This window comes from Geotrypetes seraphini, chromosome 2 (assembly GCF_902459505.1).
Source record: "Geotrypetes seraphini chromosome 2, aGeoSer1.1, whole genome shotgun sequence".
Classification (NCBI taxonomy): Eukaryota; Metazoa; Chordata; class Amphibia; order Gymnophiona; family Dermophiidae; genus Geotrypetes; species Geotrypetes seraphini.
The window spans coordinates 312,857,595-312,875,688 of record NC_047085.1 but is presented as its reverse complement, the minus strand read 5'-3'; the positions used below and the strand labels follow the sequence as shown (position 1 = coordinate 312,875,688).

Here is an 18,094-nt window from a genome sequence, read left to right as displayed (position 1 = left end):
GAAAGGGAGAGATATGGCAATGGAGGGCAGTTGGGAAGGCAGGGAAGAACATACCGGTATGTTGCTCAGGCTGGGAGGGGGTTGGGAAGGACAGATTCTGCACGGGCTGGGGGGAGTCAGGGAAGGATAGATGTTGCATGGATGTGGTGCTGGGAAGTGAGGGAAAGGTGAGAGATGCTGCCAGTGGGGGAGGGAAGAGAAAAAGAAAATTGTTGTACATAGGTGCATGGAGTGGGAGGGAAAGAGAGATAGTATACATGGGGAAAGGAATAAGAGGGAGAATTGTTAGACATGATGATGGTGGAGAGGAGGGAAAGAAAAATATTACACTGGGAGGGAGGACAGATGACTCAAAGAAGTGAGAGATGTCAGATTCTGGAGAAGAGTGATGGAAGGAGACAGTTGTCAGACCACTGGAGGGGGAAAGAGAGATGCCAGACCAGAGAAAGGAAGGAGAGAATAAAGAGATACCAGACTACGGGAAGGAGAGGAGAGAGATGTTAGACCATAGAAAGAGGGAGGGAAAGAGAGACCATGGGAGAGGAGAAATATGCCAGACCATATGAGGGTGTAAGGAGGAAGACTTATGTCAGACAACTGGAAAGAGAGGGAGGAGATTATGCACAGGGATGTAGAAGGAGGAAGAGAGAGGGAGGAGATGGTGCACAGGGATGGAGAGGAAGGGGGAAGAGAGACGGAGGAGATGGTGCACAGCAATAGGTGTGGCAGGGAAGAGAGATAGAAGAAATGCTTCTTATGGGATAGAGGGGAATAGAGGAGAAGAAAGAGAAAATGGTGCACATGGATAGATGGGAAGGGAAGACACGGAAAAGTAGATTTTGAGAAGAAAGCTGAAAAATGTAAGAAAGTTGAATGTTAAAGGTTAACGCCAAAGATGAATGTAGGGCAGAAAGTGAAGAAGGAGAGAAAAACAACGAATGGATAAGAAGGCCATGGAAACACAAGAACACAGAGAGAGGGGCCTTAAGCGCTTGGGCCAATCAGGCTCTAGGATCCTGTGAGTTGGGCAGGGTAGGGGCGGGCCCGCCTCATTTGGACGGAGGCGGGCCTGCTGTCCGGACGTGCAAGGAGCTATCCGGTCCAACTTGCTGGTAAGGTCAAAGGGGGGTTTGCTGGGGGGGGGTCAGCAGGAGGGGTTGGGTACCCTCCTGCCGCGATCATCGGGAGGGCCATTGGGGGGTCGGCAGGAGGGGTTGGGTACCCTCCTGCCACGATTGTCGGGAGTGCCGTTGGGGGGTTGGCAGGAGGGGTTGGGTACCCTCCTGCTGGCGATCATAGGGGGGGCATTGGGGGGTCCGGCAGGAGGAGTTGGGCACCCTCCTGCCTGCGATCTTCAAGGGGGCTGTTGGTGTGTGTGTGGGGGGGGGGGTCCGGGGAGGGATGTTGGGCACGTTAAACCCGATTCTGTAACCGGCGTCTGCAACATGGACGTCGGTTACAGAATCGGGTTAACTTTGGTTGGATGTAGGCCTGATTCTGTATAGGACACCCGGGATTGACGTCCTATACAGAATCCGGGCCCAAATCTCCAATCTCAGGAAAAAAAACTTTCTACTGTTTAAAACAATTGAGACATTTCAAACCTTACTTCTACAATAATCATTTTGCAATTCTGGTCCAAATGCTGGTCCTAAATCAACTAAATTACTATAACTCCCTCTATGCAGGCATAATTTCTATTCAATTTAATAAGCTTCAAATGATTCAGAATACCACAATCAGGTTGATCTTTGGTTTAAGGAAATATGACACATCTCTGAGTACTATTGCAGGCTTCATTAGCTACCTGTACATGCTTGAATCCTGTTTAAGCTTTCCTGCATTGTGCACCATGCTCTAAATGCCAACTTGAAACGAAAACCAGGAGAAAAGCCTCCACACACGAGTCAGGAACCAACAAACAGTGGAGGTCCAGAAGATAGTTGGTGTGCAATTTTATTAATCAAATCACAGTCTTGTGCGGTGGCTCGACATACACATGTTTCGGCCTCTATGGCCTGCCTCATGAGCCTTTGTGAACCAAAACGCAATTGTTTGTGTGAAATAGGTAATGATTGAACACAAACACGACCTTAGGAGCTCTGATACGCACTGCACACGCCAAACAATTAGATTAATAAAATTGCACACCAACTATCTTCTGGACCTCCATTGTTGTTTGTTGGTGCTAAATGCCAACTCTCCAGAACAGATAGGGCTAGATTTACTAAGGGCATGGATTGGATCCGATCTGATCTGTGTCTGGGGGGGCGGCAAATTCACAAATCACGCCCCCAACCGACTGCAGGGATCGCTGAATAGCGATCCCGACGCATGCGTAGACCATCTGGAGATGGTCTGCGCATGCGCTGGCCCTCCGTACCCGGCAGAGCGCTTTACTTTTTTTTTTTTTTTCTCGAGCCTGTGATTTTAACACGCTTTAAACCCACATGTTAAAACCACAGGCTTGCACTGCAGGAAAGAGAGCAGAGAAGCAGAACAGAGAGCAGGGTGACAGAAGACAGGGTAGTTGGAAAGGACCTGAGCGACTGGCCCTCAGCAGTCGCATATTTTTGGATCAGTCAGCCTAGTCGGTGTCCCTCATTTTTTGTAGTGACTTGCTTCCTGTCGTTCCCCCTCATTTGCATGCGCGGATCGGAGGATGATCGGGACAGAGGTTAATGAATCAGATTGGAAGGAAATCGGATCATAAAGGGGGTCACTAAATGGTCAGAACTTGATCGGTGGGCTCAGTGTATCTAGCCCATAGTCAATATGTTCTCCACCTCTCGAGGATTAACACCATCCTACAACTGATTGCCGCCTCATCTAAGGGGGTGAAATACAAATGAATATTCAATGTCTTCTTCACATTTGCAGCAACCAGAACCTGGAATGACCTTCCAGCACCCTTAAGAACTTAATTACCTCACCTTAGAAAACTACTTAAAACTTACCTATTTGTTAAATATCTATCTGTTCAGTAAGAACATAAGAACATAAGAATTGCCGCTGCTGGGTCAGACCAGTGGTCCATCGTGCCCAGCAGTCCGCTCTAGCGGTGGCCCCCAGGTCAAAGACCAGTGCTCTAAATGAGTCCAGCCTCACCTGCGTACGTTCCAGTTTAGCAGGAACTTGTCCAACTTTGTCTTGAATCCCTGGAGGGTGTTTTCCCCTATATCAGACTCTGGAAGAGCTTTCCAGTTTTCTACCACTCTCTGGGTGAAGAAGAACTTCCTTACGTTTCTAAGGACTCTATCCCCTTTCAACTTTAGAGAGTGCCCTCTTGTTCTCCTTACCTTGGAGAGGGTGAACAATCTGTTTTATCTGCTAAGTCTTTTCCCTTCAGTATTTTGAATGTTTCTATCATGTCCCCTCTCAGTCTCCTCTTTTCAAGGGAGAAGAGGCCCACCTCCAGCCCCTTAACCATTTTAGTCGCTCTTCTCTAGACCCTTTCAAGTAGTACCGTGTCCTTCTTCATGTAAGGTGACCAGTTCTGGACGCAGTACTCCAGGTGAGGGCGTACCATGGCCCGGTACAGCAGCACGATAACCTTCTCCGATCTGTTTGTGATCCCCTTCTTTATCATTCCTAGCATTCTGTTCGCCCTTTTTGCCGCTGCGCATTGCGCGGACGGCTTCATCGACTTGTCGATCAGAACTCCTAAGTCTCTTTCCTGGGAGGTCTCTCCAAGTACCGCACCAGTATTCGTGCATGAGATTTTTGTTACCGACATGCATCACTTTACACTTGCTTCATGGAATTTTTCTCTCCTGTTATGTTTTTATTGAATTATTGTATTACTAGTTGTTTAGCCCGTTACATTAACGGGTGCTAGCAGCCCTTCTCCCTTATTTTTACCTCCTCCCTGTCCAGCAACACCTCTCCCCCTTTCCCTGCTCCCCCCATATAGCAGTAGCCCTTCTCCTTTTATCTCCCCCTGTCCAGCAGCACCCCTCCCATTCCCTCCTCCCCCTGTCCAGCAGTAGCTCTTCTCCTTTATGTCCTGCTCCCCCTCTGTCCAGCCCCAGGAAAAGAGTGAGGATCACAGGACCAAAGCTTTTACTGACATCCAAGTAGGGGAAATCCACTCTCCTCACCTCCTTGCTCCTGCTGCACTTCCTCCTTGGCTATACACACGCGCGCGCACACACTTACATACAGCTCTCCGGCTCCTCGCGCCCCTCCTCCACATTCCACTTCTTCGGCGGGGGCCAACGTTTTCTTTATTTTGTTTTCTTTTCACGTGTTCCTCCTTCATGGAAAAACAGCACTACCGGCCAACTTAGTCCCTTGCCGCCCCCTTCCCGCGCCGCACAACCACCTTTCCTTCCCTCCCTCCATCAGGTGCAGTGAATCCACCAATGTTAAAAGGAGCCACGTCGAAATCGGAGGCCTGCCACTGCCGTAGCACTTTCCCCTCTGCCTTGGCAGAGAGGAACGTGTTACGGTGGCGGCAGGGCTCCAATTTCAAAGCAGCTCCTTTTAAAATAGGCGGAGTTGAACTGACCTGATGGAGGAAGGGAAGGAACGGTGGGGCAAATTTCGGCAACAGCAGGAATTGTTTGGCGGGCCAAGCACCGTGAAACTTTGTTTCTTTAGGCAGCCCCGGGGGGGGGGGGGGGGGAGGGGGTTGAATCGTCGATGTGCAGGCCGCTGAGACGGGAGTGAGCAGTTCGGCTTCCCCTATCTGGGGAAACCGGGGAAATCGCCGTGCCGAACTCAGCTGCGCGTCGGGAGTGAGTTTTTCGACTTCCCCTATCTGGGGAAACCGCCGTGCCGAACTGAGCTGCGCATGGGGCCGTAGTAAGCGCGGGGCATGCTGCAGTCTTGGCGGCCACGGACATACGGATCATGGAAGCACGCCGATAAGACTGCGCATGCGCCGCCTACGGTTTTATTATATAGATTTTTACCTCTTCCTTCCTTCCTTCATCTATGTCTGTTATGTATGATGATAATTATTTGTTCGTTCCTTTTCATAGGTACTGCAGTTTGATTGCGAGTCCATTGGGACAGAGAGGGTTAAAAGAACCTGAATAGATTTTTGGCTATTGTATAAGTCTAGTTTTTATTTGTTTTCTTGTAAAACGCTTTGAAGCCAGTGTGATGATTTAGTGGTATATAAACTTTGCCTTAAATTAAATTAAAAAAAAATTAATTAGCCAGTTGGCACCTACATGGAAAGTAGGCATGGTTAGAGGTAGAGTTTGGGAATGGATTGAGTTAGGCGTTGATATGCATCTACCTGGCTTAATTTACTGGTGCCTAACATTAGGCTGACATTTTTGTGGGGTCAGGGAGGTTAGGGTCATCTTGTGGGGGTGATCAGGGTGCCAAACATTTTGAGGGGGCCTGGGGAGTGCTATTAGCTTTTCTGCCACCTTGGACCTAGCAATAAAAATTCTCACATTGTGCTTGCTTTGTTGTTGTTGTTTCTGTTCCTGAATACTGTAGATTGAAAATGTTGTTTCACCTGCTATGTTTGTTTGGCTATTATCGTTTAATAAACTGTTTTGTACAAAAAAAAAATCAGCTGTGTGCTTCTCTACATCGGGACAGAATAACTAATAGGCTGATTTCAATGTGTCATATCAGTAACTCCCAAATTGCTACAAAACACACATACATTAGAGCAGTGGTTCCCAACCCTGTCCTGGAGAACCACCAAGCCAGTCGGGTTTTCAGGATAGCCCTAATGAATATGCATGAGAGAGATCAGCATATAATGGAGGTGCCAGGCATGCAAATCTGCCCCATGCATATTCATTAGGGCTATCCTGAAAACTCGACTGGCCTGGTGGTCCTCCAGGACAGGGTTGGGAACTACTGCATTAGAGCAGGGCTGCCCAAGTCCGGTCCTCGAGATCTACTGGCAGGCCAGGTTTTCAGGATCTCCACAATGAGCATGCATGAGAGAGATTTGCATACCAAGAAGGCAGTGCAGGCAAATCTCTCTCATGCATATTCATTGTGGATATCCTAAAAACCTGGCCTGCCAGTAGATCGCGAGGACCGGACTTGGGCAGCCCTGCATTAGAGTATTCTATTTTATGCATGTAACTATGTGTTCTGCCCATACTTCACCCAGACTCTGCCCTTGTATAGTCCATTATCAAATTACGTGCCATCACATTTAGATACCATGTTATTGAATAGCACATTGCCAGAATTTGACATTTTTGCATGCATATGCTGTTATTCTTGCTATTTGTGCATTCTTGGAGTCTAAAGCTTGGGGCCCTTTTTCTAGAACAATGGTTCTCAACTCAGTCTTTTGAACACACTCAGCTTCCCAGGTTTCAGGATATCCATAATGAACATACACAAGATAAATTTGCATACACTTTCTTCATTGTAAACAAATATACCTCATTGTAGATATTCTGAAAAGCTGACTGATTAGGTTATGTCTTGACTGGGCTGAGAACCTCTATTCTAGAATTATCCCTATTGTGTATAAAAGAATTTGACCTTGAGGCCCCCTCTTCTCTCCTTCCCCTGTTATCTAATTCCTCTGTTCACTGCTGTATGCAATATATACTATACAGTATATTAGTCAAAACATACTCTGAATGTTTTCATATGCTATCCATGCTCTGAAAGCTGCCCAGTTATTCCTATTCGCTGGGGCTCATACTATAACAAGGAAAGAGAAGCATGCATGTCTACACCTGTGTAAGCAGACCCTGCATGTTTAAGAGACAAGACTCATAAGAATATAAGAATAGCCATACTGGGTCAGGCCATTGGTCCATCTAGCCTAGTATCCTGTTTCTACAGTGGCCAAATCCAGGTCACAGGAACCTAGCAAAAGCCCAAATAATAATAATAATAACTTTATTTTGTATACCGCCATACCCAGAGAGTTCTAGGCGGTTCACAACAGTTAATAAGATTACAAACAAAGATAACATTGGAATTAACAATTTTTGGAATGTACATGTCATTGAAGTTGACAGAATATACAATAGAGTACAATAGGAGGGTAGCTTGTTTTTTTTTTTTTTTTTTACAGGGAAAAAAGATACCGGTCAGTGAAGTTAATTGGTTTGGAGGGTACATTGGTGGGGGGGGGGGGGGAAGGTGGAGGTTCATGTGTATTGATGGAGTAGCATTCCATGCTATCGATCCTAGGGCAAGCATTGGATAACCTCCCATGTCTGTTTCAATAACAGACTGTGTATTTTCCCTCCAGGAACTTACCCAAACCTTTTTTAAACCCATCTACATTAACTGCTGTTACCACATCCTCTAGCAACATGTTCGAGAGCTTTACTATTCTCTGAGTGGAAAAATATTTTCTCCTATAGGTTTTAAAAGTATCCCCCTGTAACTTCATTGAGTTTGTAATGATGTAATTAAAAAAAAAATCGGTTCACTTGTACCCATTCTATACCATTCAGGATTTTGTAGACTTCAACCATTGTATCTCCCTTCAGCCGTCTCTTTTCCATACTGAAGAGTCCTAACATCTTTAGCTTTTCCTCATATGAGAGGAGTTCCATCCCCTTTATCATCTTGGTCACTCTTCTTAGAACATTTTCTAATTCCAATAGGAGGAAATATTTTCTCACTCAGAGAATAGTTAAGCTCTTGAATACGTTGCCAGAGGATGTGGTAAGAGTGGTTAATGTAGCTAGTTTAAAAAAAGGTTTGGACAAGTTCCTAGAGGAAAAGTCCATAAACTGCTGTTGAGGCAGACATGGAAGAACATAAGAACATAAGAATTGCCACTGCTGAGTCAGACCAGTGGTCCATCATGCCCAGCAGTCCGCTAAGACTAGCACCCTAACTGAGACTAGCCCTACCAGCGCACGTTCCTGTTCAGCAGAAACTTGTCTAACTTTGTCTTTAATCCCTGGAGGGTGTTTTCCCCTATAATAGCCTCTGGAAGAGCGTTCCAGCTTTCTACCACTCTCTGGGTGAAGAAGAACTTCCTTACGTTCGTACGGAATCTATCCCCTTTCAACTTTAGAGAGTGCCCTCTCGTTCTCTCTACCTTGAAGAGGGTGAACAACCTGTCCTTATCTACTAAGTCTATCCCCTTCAGTACCTTGAATGTTTCGATCATGTCCCCTCTCAATCTCCTCTGTTTGAGGGAGAAGAGGCCCAGTTTCTCTAATCTTTCGCTGTACGGCAGCTCCTCCAGTCCCTTAATCATCTTAGTCGCTCTTCTCTGGACCCTTTCGAGTAGTACCGTGTCCTGCTTGCCCTGGATCAGTGACATGGAATGCTGCTACTATTTGGGTTTTTTCCAGGTACTTGTGACTTGGATTGGCCTCTGTGAAAATGGGATACTGGGCTGGATGGACCATTGGTCTAATCCAGTAAGGCTATCCTTATGTTCTTATGAGATAAGGTGACCAGAACTGAACACAATACTCAAGTTGAAGTTGCATCATGGAATGATATAGAGGCATTATAATAGTCTTAACCTTATTTACCATCCCTTTTCTAATAATTCCTAGTATTGTGTTTACTTTTTACATTGGGCAGAAGGTTTCAGTGTATTGTCTACGATAACACCTGGATCTTTTTCTTGGGTGCTGACCTGTAAGGTGCATCCTAGCATTTGGTAACTAGAATTTGGATTATTCTGCATCACTTTGCATTTGTCCACATTCAATTTCATCTGTGCAGTCTTTTGCAGCAAGATGATGAGAACAGAGTCCAGGTGCAGGTCTGGCCTGAGCATCAGGCAACGGTGATCAGTCTTAAGAGGAGCTGTATCGATTAGCATATTTTAGTATTCAGCTGAATACAAATAATGAAAAATATTATTGGGCCAAATATGAACAACAGGTATTGAATTTTAACATAACAAATAATAAAAGAAGCAACGTGAAATCAGAGATCAAGTATTTTAGTAGGATTTAGCACATACAGCTTTGGATTCTTCGTATTCAAATTTAAATCACTATTTTTCCGAATATAGTGGTGCTAGAAAAGGTTCACAGAAGAGCGACCAAGATGGTAAAGGGGATGGATCTCCTCTCTATTGAGAAGAGACTAAAAAGGTTAGGTTTCTACAGCTTGGAAAAGAGACTGCTGAGGGGGAGATACGATTGAAGTCTACAAAATCCTGAGTGGAATAGAACAGGTACAAGTGGATCGATTTTTCACTCCATCAAAAATTACGACTAGGGGACCCTCGATGAAGTTACAGGGAAATACTTTTAAAACCAATTGGAGGAAATATTTTTTCACTCAGAGAATGGTTAAGCTCTGGAATGCATTGCCAGAGGATATGGTAAGAGCAGATAGTGTAGCTGTTTTTAAGAAAGATTTGGACAAGTTCCTGGAGGAAAAGTCCATAGTCTGTTATTGAGAGAGACATGGGGGAAGCCACTGCTTGCCCTGTATTGGTAGCATGGAATGTTGCTACTCCTAGGGTTTTGGCCAGGTACTAGTGACCTAGATTGGTCACCGTGAGAACGGGCTGATGGGCTTGATGGACCATTGGTCTGACCCACTAAGGCTATTCTTATGTTCTTTTGTTATTATGAATAATGCATTCAGGGACAAATCAATTCAAATACATATATTCGGTCCACCCCTAGTCTGTAGGGACTTAGGAATACCACAGTCCCACAATAGTTATCTTCTACAACTTACAGCACCCAGTTTCCCCAGGTGATCTGCCTATCCAGGTATCCAGTACGTGACCCTGCTTGACATCTGAGATCTGACATATTTAGGCTGGTGTTTTTCTGTAGTTATTCTTAAAATGCAACTTTTTAATTACCTTTTTTTTTTCTCTCCATGGGCTCGCCTTTGATTACTCTTTTAAAGGCTCAGAGGACCCAATTAGAAAGCAGAAATACTTTGAAGAATAATGTGGCACAGCTGCATGATGTTGTAAAGTGATGCAAGCCAGCTGAACACTATAAACAGCTAAATTCTGTTTGAACTGCAAAATTATAACATTAAGTAAGGGAACAATAAATTCCCCTTTACTAGCAGTGGCTTAACAGTTTTTGCTGGCAATGAATGCAATGGAAGAAGGATATTCTAATGCTATTATACTCAGAGGAAGGTGTCTTTGTATAAAGTTCCTTGTAAGGCAGGGGTCTCTGTTATTTCTCTACCCATACTGTGAATAACTGAGATTCAAGAGAAGTGCTGGAGCTCTGACCAATGAGTTCTTGGGGCCAGGAGGGGCTAAAGCTGTTGAGAGGTGTTTTTCAGATGCATGTGTAAAATGTAGAAGTTGTTCTACTATTGTTCTAAGGGGAAAGGAACTCAAATTAATGTACAAAAGAAAGAAGGTCAACTGGAAAAGAGCTAGCAACTAGTGAGAAGGAGAGGAGCTGAATGTCCACCCAACCCAGAGGTATATGCAAGTTTCTACGTCTACTCTAGAACCTGATTCCAGCTAGTTGATTATGTTGTGTTTAGCAAGGCCTAGTACTGATCTTAATTGAGAATGGGTTGCTGTTTCCCTATATAATACTGATGTAGAGCTGCTGATAAGACTTGTATTAAATAAAATCTTTAATTTTTTTGGGTTAGGCTTGCCTGGATCTGAACATATTTGATGTGATTTGCTAAACAGACAGCCTTTGTTTACACAGCTTTCATGTGTTCCCATGGGATGCAAGGGGGAGGAATCTAAAGCCCTGATTGGCTTGATTGAGCCATTCAGGGTCCTTGGTTCCTCCCTCTGTATCACGGGATACAAGGGAGAGGAGCCAAAGGCCCTGATTAGCTCAGATGCCTAAGTTCCCTCCTTAGGCATTTGAGCCAATTAAGGCCTTAGGCCCCTCCCCGTGCATCACATGATGAACCGGAGAGTAAAAGGCCCACCATTTTGTACCAGCGAGGTCTATGAGTGGGACAGACTGAGCTTCCCTCCTGCTCCAACTTCTCTGAAAAGGTACCGGGGAGGAGGGGGGGGGGTTGGAGTTGGGGGGGTTGAGGGACCTCCAGTGGCAGGAGGGAGGGGGCATCTCTCCTGCCTTTTTTTCAAGGGGGGGAAGAGGAGGGTAGGGGATTGGGGGGCATGCCTGGCCCAGGAGTAGGTCTTCAGTGGCAGGAGGGAGTGAGCATCCCTTCTGCCTTTTTTTCTCATGCGGGGAGGTGGGGTTGGCATGGCAATTTGACATGGGCATTCCTCCTGCTGTTTTCACTGGTGCAGGGGAGGGGGGGTTGGTCAGTTCCTGGTGCTGGTTCACCGGGGAGCGCTGTAATCTGTGTGTGTGGGGGTGCTTTTTTTACTAATGGGGCAGAACAGCATATGTCCTTTCAGAATAGGCTTCCCTTTTCCTAGAGTGTTGCCATGTTAGAGCATCAATTGCTCTACTAGTTTACATGGTATTTTAATATTAATGAGCTTATTTGCATAGTCAGTTTAGTTCAGGGAACCATAAACAGCAACAGTCCAACCTAGCTGAACAACTGTCTCATCCAAACTACATCAACTAGACATAGGAAAACCCACACTCCATTCACATACCCTCCAATCAAATAAGTCAAACGGAAAAAACTATATGATGGCCTCCTAGCCACACAAGCAGCAAAACTCGACAACCAAATCTCCAATCTACTAATTATGACCCCAGACTACAAAACATTCAGAAAAGAAATAAAGACTCTACTCTTCAAGAAATTCCTGCAAATGACTTAATACCGGTAGCTCCTTCCCACTTCCCAATACCACTCCCTAATACCTTCCCGATTCCCCAAAGCAACCTCATCTACTCCGAATCTCCTCTAGAAATTACCAGCTATCTTCTTCATGTAATACCTTTATTGTAATTCTTTTGTAATCCGCCTTGAACCGCAAGGCAATGGCGGAATAGAAATCTCTAATGTAACGTGAGCTGTTTCTGCATTTCGTCGATAAATGCGATCATCACTAAAGCTGTTAAAACAGGTTTAGCGACGATCGCTGTCTTTAGTGCATCTGGGCCTAGGTCAAGTTTCCAGTGTGGCCCAGTCTTCAAACCACTGTTTAACTTTATACCTGTTTTATCAACAATCTCATTCGATGCCTGGAGAGGAGGAATAGTTAAAATTGTGGTTGGGCTTGGAGAGAGGTAGAGAAACTTGAGTATTATGGAAGAGAGAGTATCATGCAGGATAGTAGTGATAGAGAGGAAGAGGATCACATTAGGATGGGGCAGACCAGGGAAGAAGTTATTCAGATTGGAGGAGGCCCACCATAATGAGAGTAAACCGTAGCTGGCACTGCAAGAAAGTGACATTTTTATTCAGTTATTTGTTGAAGCCAGTGATGTTGCTAGGACTGAATGGGCCCTAGGTGGAAAAAAAAAGATGGACACCTTATAATACCAAATACCATCTCTCTTAAGGTAGGGGGACCAAAGGAAAGCGGAATCCTTCAGAGCTCCAGTGTATAAACCCTGCAAAAAGCAAATGCATTTGAGCCCTAAATAGAAAACCCTCGTAGTAATAGAAATAGAAACTGACATATAAGATACAGATACACAGTTCCCAAAGGTGACATATTACAATTAATAAATTTAGAAAATACATTTTTTCCCTCTCTTTGTTGTCTCTAATGCTTTTCTCTGTTTCATTTTTCATAAATGTCTTTTCAGGGTCTTCTGCCTTTTTGACTTTCTTCTCTCTTTATGCCCACTATCCATCTTTCTTCTGTATCTCCATTCCAGCATTTCTTCTGTGTCCCTTTCTCTCCACTTATCCATCTTGTTGCCTTCCTCTTTCACTTCTTCTACATCCCCCACTCAAGACCTAGCATCTCTCCCTCTCTTTCCCCTACCTCCAGAGTCTGGCATCATTCTCTCCGTCTACTGGTTCAGCGTATCTCCCCTTCAGGATCCAGTCTCTCTCTCTAGTCTCTAGGGTCCCTAATCCCCCCCCCCTCTTTCTGGTCTCTCTCCTCCACTCACCCCCTGTGTCCAGCATCATCTTTCACCTTTTCTTCCCTAAGTCTTTCTTCCCTCTGCCTCAATTCTCCTCCCACCCCCACAGGTCCTTGTTCTTTGAGGTCTAATCTCAATACTTCATGAAAAGTTTGAGAGCATTGCTGGGATTTCAGCATTCCCTGAAGGTGTGGAGTGGAAGGGCTATTTGAACATTTTGGGTATGTTTTTACAATCCTGGAAAGTGCTGTGCTGAACCTGATCAATTCAGGAGACCAACCTTTTATTCTGATCTGACCGTGGCTCCAGGTATTGTGTTTTCCCAGAAAATCGGAGAGAAAATGTATCTTCCTATCTCTCCCTTTCACCCTCATGTAGATCCTGGCATCCCTTTCTTCATATGCCTCCACCACTCAGTGGTCTAGCATCTCTCTAATCTCTCCTCTCTCTGCCCTTGTAGGTCCCAGCATTTTTCCTCCTCTCCCCCCCCCCCCCCCCCCCCACTGGAGGTAGTTATGCTACTGTTTGAAGCATTTATTTATTTATTTTCTTAAAGGATGTAGTATTCAAATTAATGAGAGATTTGCTTTGCTGAATCAACAAATATTTCATTACATCTACTAACAGGACCAGTGGAAAATGGAACTTACGTGTTTGAAGTTTCTAAATGGCACAAACTGAACAATGTCTCTGAGAACAGGTTCACCCTTGGGGGACCTCAGGATGCCATCATCTCCATCCAGCATCTGCATATCGCTGAAGTCTGCATTGCCCACCCCTACAATAATGACCGACATAGGAAGATGTGAGGCATGGACAATGGCCTCTCTGGTGTCAGCCATATCTGTGATCACACCATCTGTCAAAATCAGTAAGATGAAGTATTGCTGTTTGGAGAAACACAGAAAAGACAAAATTAAAGTGGCTGGTTTTAATACCTGTCTCTCTGTTTATGTCTCTTGCAGGGCCACATTTTGGATTTGTAGGTACTTGGAGGGCCTCAGAAAAAATAGTTAATGTCTTATTAAAGAAATGACAATTTTGCATGAAGTAAAACTCTTTATAGTTTATAAATCTTTCCTTTTGGTTAAGTCTTAATAATAATATTGTAATTTATAGCTAAAGGGACACATGATCAAGAAACTGTTTTATTTTGCTTTTGTGATTATGCTGAACATACCGAGGGCCTCAAAATAGTACCTGGCGGGCCGCATGTGGCTCCCGGGCCACGAGTTTGAGACCAGTGCTTTAGCTCATCCAATTTTGAAATCTAGTGGAAATAGAGTTATCAGCTGGATCCAGATTCAACCAAAAGGGTTGATCCAGCATGGAGTTTACCCCATTTTATGCAGGGACTTATAGTTCTGATTTCCTTATTACATTTCCTATGAAAGCAATACTACATAGTAACATAGTAACATAGTAGATGATGGCAGATAAAGACCCGAATGGTTCATCCAGCCTGCCCAACCTGATTCCATTTAAATTTTTTTAATTTTTTTAATTTTTTTTCTTGTTAGCTATTTCTGGGCAAGAATCCAAAGCTTTACCCTGTACTGTGCTTGGGTTTCAACTGCCGAAATCTCTGTTAAGACTTACTCCAGCCCATCTACACCCTCCCAGCCATTGAAGCCCTCCCCAGCCCATCCTCCACCAAACGGCCATACACAGACACAGACCGTGCAAGTCTGCCCAGTACTGGCCTTAGTTCAATATTTAATATTATTTTCTGATTCTAAATCCTCTGTGTTCATCCCAAGCTTCTTTGAACTCAGTCACAGTTTTACTCTCCACCACCTCTCTCGGGAGCGCATTCCAGGCATCCACTACCCTCTCCGTAAAGTAGAATTTCCTAACATTGCCCCTGAATCTACCACCCCTCAACCTCAAATTATGTCCTCTGGTTTTACCATTTTCCTTTCTCTGAAAAAGATTTTGTTCTACGTTAATACCCTTCAAGTATTTGAACGTCTGAATCATATCTCCCCTGTCTCTCCTTTCCTCTAAGGTATACATATTCAGAGCTTTCAGTCTCTCCTCATACGTCTTCTGGCGCAAGCCTCCTATCATTTTCGTCACCCTCCTCTGGACCACCTCAAGTCTTCTTACGTCTTTAGCCAGATACTGTCTCCAAAACTGAACACAATACTCCTAGTGGGGCCTTACCAATGACCTGTACAGGGGCATCAACACCTTCTTCCTTCTACTGACTACGCCTCTCTTTATACAGCCCAGCATCCTTCTGGCAGCAGCCACTGCCTTGTCACACTGTTTTTTCGCCTTTAGATCTTTGGACACTATAACCCCAAGGTCCCTCTCCCCGTCCGTGCATATCAGCTTCTCTCCTCCCAGCATATACGGTTCCTTCCTATTATTAATCCCCAAATGCATTACTCTGCATTTCTTTGCATTGAATTTTAGTTGCCAGGCATTAGACCATTCCTCCAACTTTTGCAGATCCTTTTTCATATTTTCCACTCCCTCTTCGGTGTCTACTCTGTTACAAATCTTGGTATCATCTGCAAAAAGGCACACTTTTCCTTCTAACCCTTCAGCAATGTCACTCACAAACATATTGAACAGGATTGGCCCCAGCACCGAACCCTGAGGGACTCCACTAGTCACTTTTCCTTCCTTCGAGCGACTTCCATTAACCACCACCCTCTGGTGTCTGTCCGACAGCCAGTTTCTGACCCAGTTCACCACTTTGGGTCCTAACTTCAGCCCTTCAAGTTTGTTCAACAGCCTCCTATGAGGAACTGTATCAAAGGCTTTGCTGAAATCCAAGTAAATTACATCTAGCATATGTCCTCGATCCAGCTCTCTGGTCACCCAATCAAAAAATTCAATCAGGTTCGTTTGGCACGATTTTCCTTTTGTAAAGCCATGTTGCCTCGGATCCTGTAACCCATTAGATTCAAGGAAGTACACTATCCTTTCTTTCAGCAACACTTCCATTATTTTTCCAACAACTGAAGTGAGGCTCACCGGCCTGTAGTTTCCTGCTTCATCCCTGTGACCACTGTTATGAATAGGGACCACATCTGCTCTCCTCCAATCCCTAGGAATCACTCCCGTCTCCAGAGATTTGTTGAACAAGTCTTTAATAGGACTCGCCAGAACCTCTCTGAGCTCCCTTAGTATCCTGGGATGGATACCGTCTGGTCCCATCGCTTTGTCCACCTTCAGAGTGTGGCGCAGTGGTTAAAGCTGCATCCTCAGTACCCTGAAGTTGTGGGTTCAAATCCACACTGCTCCTTGTGACCCTGGGCAAGTCACTTAATCCCCTCATTACCCCAGGTACATTAGATAGATTGTGAGCCTACCAGGACAGTCAGGTAAAAATGCTTGAGTACATGAACAAATTCATGTAAACCATTCTGAGCTCCCCTGGGAGAACAGTATAGAAAATTAAATAAATAAATACTAGTCCCCAAATGCAATTGGGTAAACCCGGGACTTGATCAACTCTGTCCTGTGAATCTGGATCTAGTTGGCAACCTTAACTGGAGAGATGTTATTAAACTCATTAACTTTATGTGCATAAACTGTGGTTACTTTTAAAATTAAAGTCATCATTAGTCAGAATATGCCTTAAACCAGTGGTTCCCAACCCTGTCCTGGAGGACCACCAGGCCAATCGGGTTTTCAGGCTAGCCCTAATGAATATGCATGAGAGAGATCTGCATATAATGGAAGTGACAGGCATGCAAATCTGCTCCATGCATATTCATTAGGGCTAGCCTGAAAACTCGATTGGCCTGGTGGTCCTCCAGGACAGGGTTGGGAACCACTGCCTTAAACCATTTATCAGTGAATTCTTATTTCAACTGAATTACCATGAAATGTTTGTAAAATGTAGAGGCTTTTATTTGCTAACAAGGAAGACAATATATTATTTTTCTGATGCTACAGCTGATATAACGTGTTTCATATTTTCTCACAAATACTTAAGAGCATTAATACATATGTGAGGAAAACTAACAATATTTTACAAGGAGTGACTGAACATGAAACTCAATTAAACCATGTGTTTCCAGGGGTTTCTGCCAAGGAGGGAAAGATTAAGACAGCTGCGGTAGTTGGTGATTTAATCATTAGGCATGTACCGTGTTTCCCTGAAAATAAGACAGTGTCATATTAATTTTGAGCCCCAAAAATGAACTAGGGCTTATTTTTGGAGTAGGTCTTATTTTTTTCATGTACATGATCCTCTCTTCCTTCCTCTCCTTCACCCCAATTCTTCCTCTTTCCTTTCTCTCCCCCACATATGCAGCATCTTTCTTCCCCTCTCACCCATCCCCTTGCGCCTTCCCTCTGCAGCATCTTTCTTTCCCTCCCTTCTATCCCTTGTGCAGAAGCCTTGCACAGCTTCTATCCCTCCCTTCCGTACAGCATCTTTCTATCACTCCCTCCCATCCCATCCTTCGTGCAGCAGAACCCTTGCACAGCTTCTATCCCTCCCTTCCATGCAGCAGAACCCTTGAGCAGCCTCCACCCCTGCCACACATCCAAACCCCCACTGACCTTCCCATCGCTCCCTCCCATCCGAACCCTACTAACCGCTAGACCTACATACCTCCCTCCAAAGAGCAGCGTTGGCAGCGCTCTAAACAGGTTGCTTCGCGGCCTTTTCCCGCCCATGCCTTCCGTGTGCTGCGTTACTGATGGTATCATCAGTGGTGCAGCAGAGGGAATGCCCCGGCAGGAGAAGGCCGGGAAGCAGCCTGTTTAGAGTGCTTCCAACGCTTCTCTTTGGAGGAAGGTATGTAGGTCTCACGGATGGCAGGGTTTGATGGGAGGGAAAGATGGGAGTGTCAGCGGGGGTTTTGCAGCAGGGGCGGAGGAAAGCGCTGCTGCCGGTGAATCCAGGGACATTCGGGTTAGGCTTCCGGGGACTAGGGCTTAATTTTGGGGTAGGGCTTATATTAAGACCTACCCTGAAAATCATGCTAGGGCTTGTTTTCAGGGTAGGTCTTATTTTCGGGGAAACATGGTAGATAGCTGGGTGGCTGGTGGGCATGAGGATCACCTGGTCATTTGCCTGATTGGTGCGAAAGTGGCGGACCTCATATGTCACCTAGAAGGGATTTTAGATAGTGCTGAAAAGAGCCATCTGTCTTGGTACATACAGGCATTAATGGCATGAAAAAATGTGGGTGGGAGGTTTTGGAAGTCGAATTTAGGTTCTTAGGTAGAAATCTGAAATCCAGATACTCCAGGGTAGCATTTTTGAAAATGCT

General features: G+C 44.9%; 1 protein-coding gene across 6 annotated transcripts in view; it reads right to left on the bottom strand.

The window, feature by feature from the left end:
* CPNE4 (copine 4) overlaps positions 1-18,094 on the bottom strand; it is an 879,187-nt gene that overhangs the window by 26,513 nt on the left and 834,580 nt on the right. For 5 of the 6 annotated variants that reach the window (XM_033929997.1, XM_033929998.1, XM_033929996.1 and 2 more), the window contains one exon: positions 13,502-13,738. The exons of the other annotated variant lie outside the window; for it this stretch is intronic. In XM_033929997.1, coding sequence (XP_033785888.1) covers positions 13,502-13,738 — 237 coding nt within the window. The remainder of the gene's footprint in view (positions 1-13,501; positions 13,739-18,094) is intronic. 6 annotated transcript variants of the gene reach the window in all.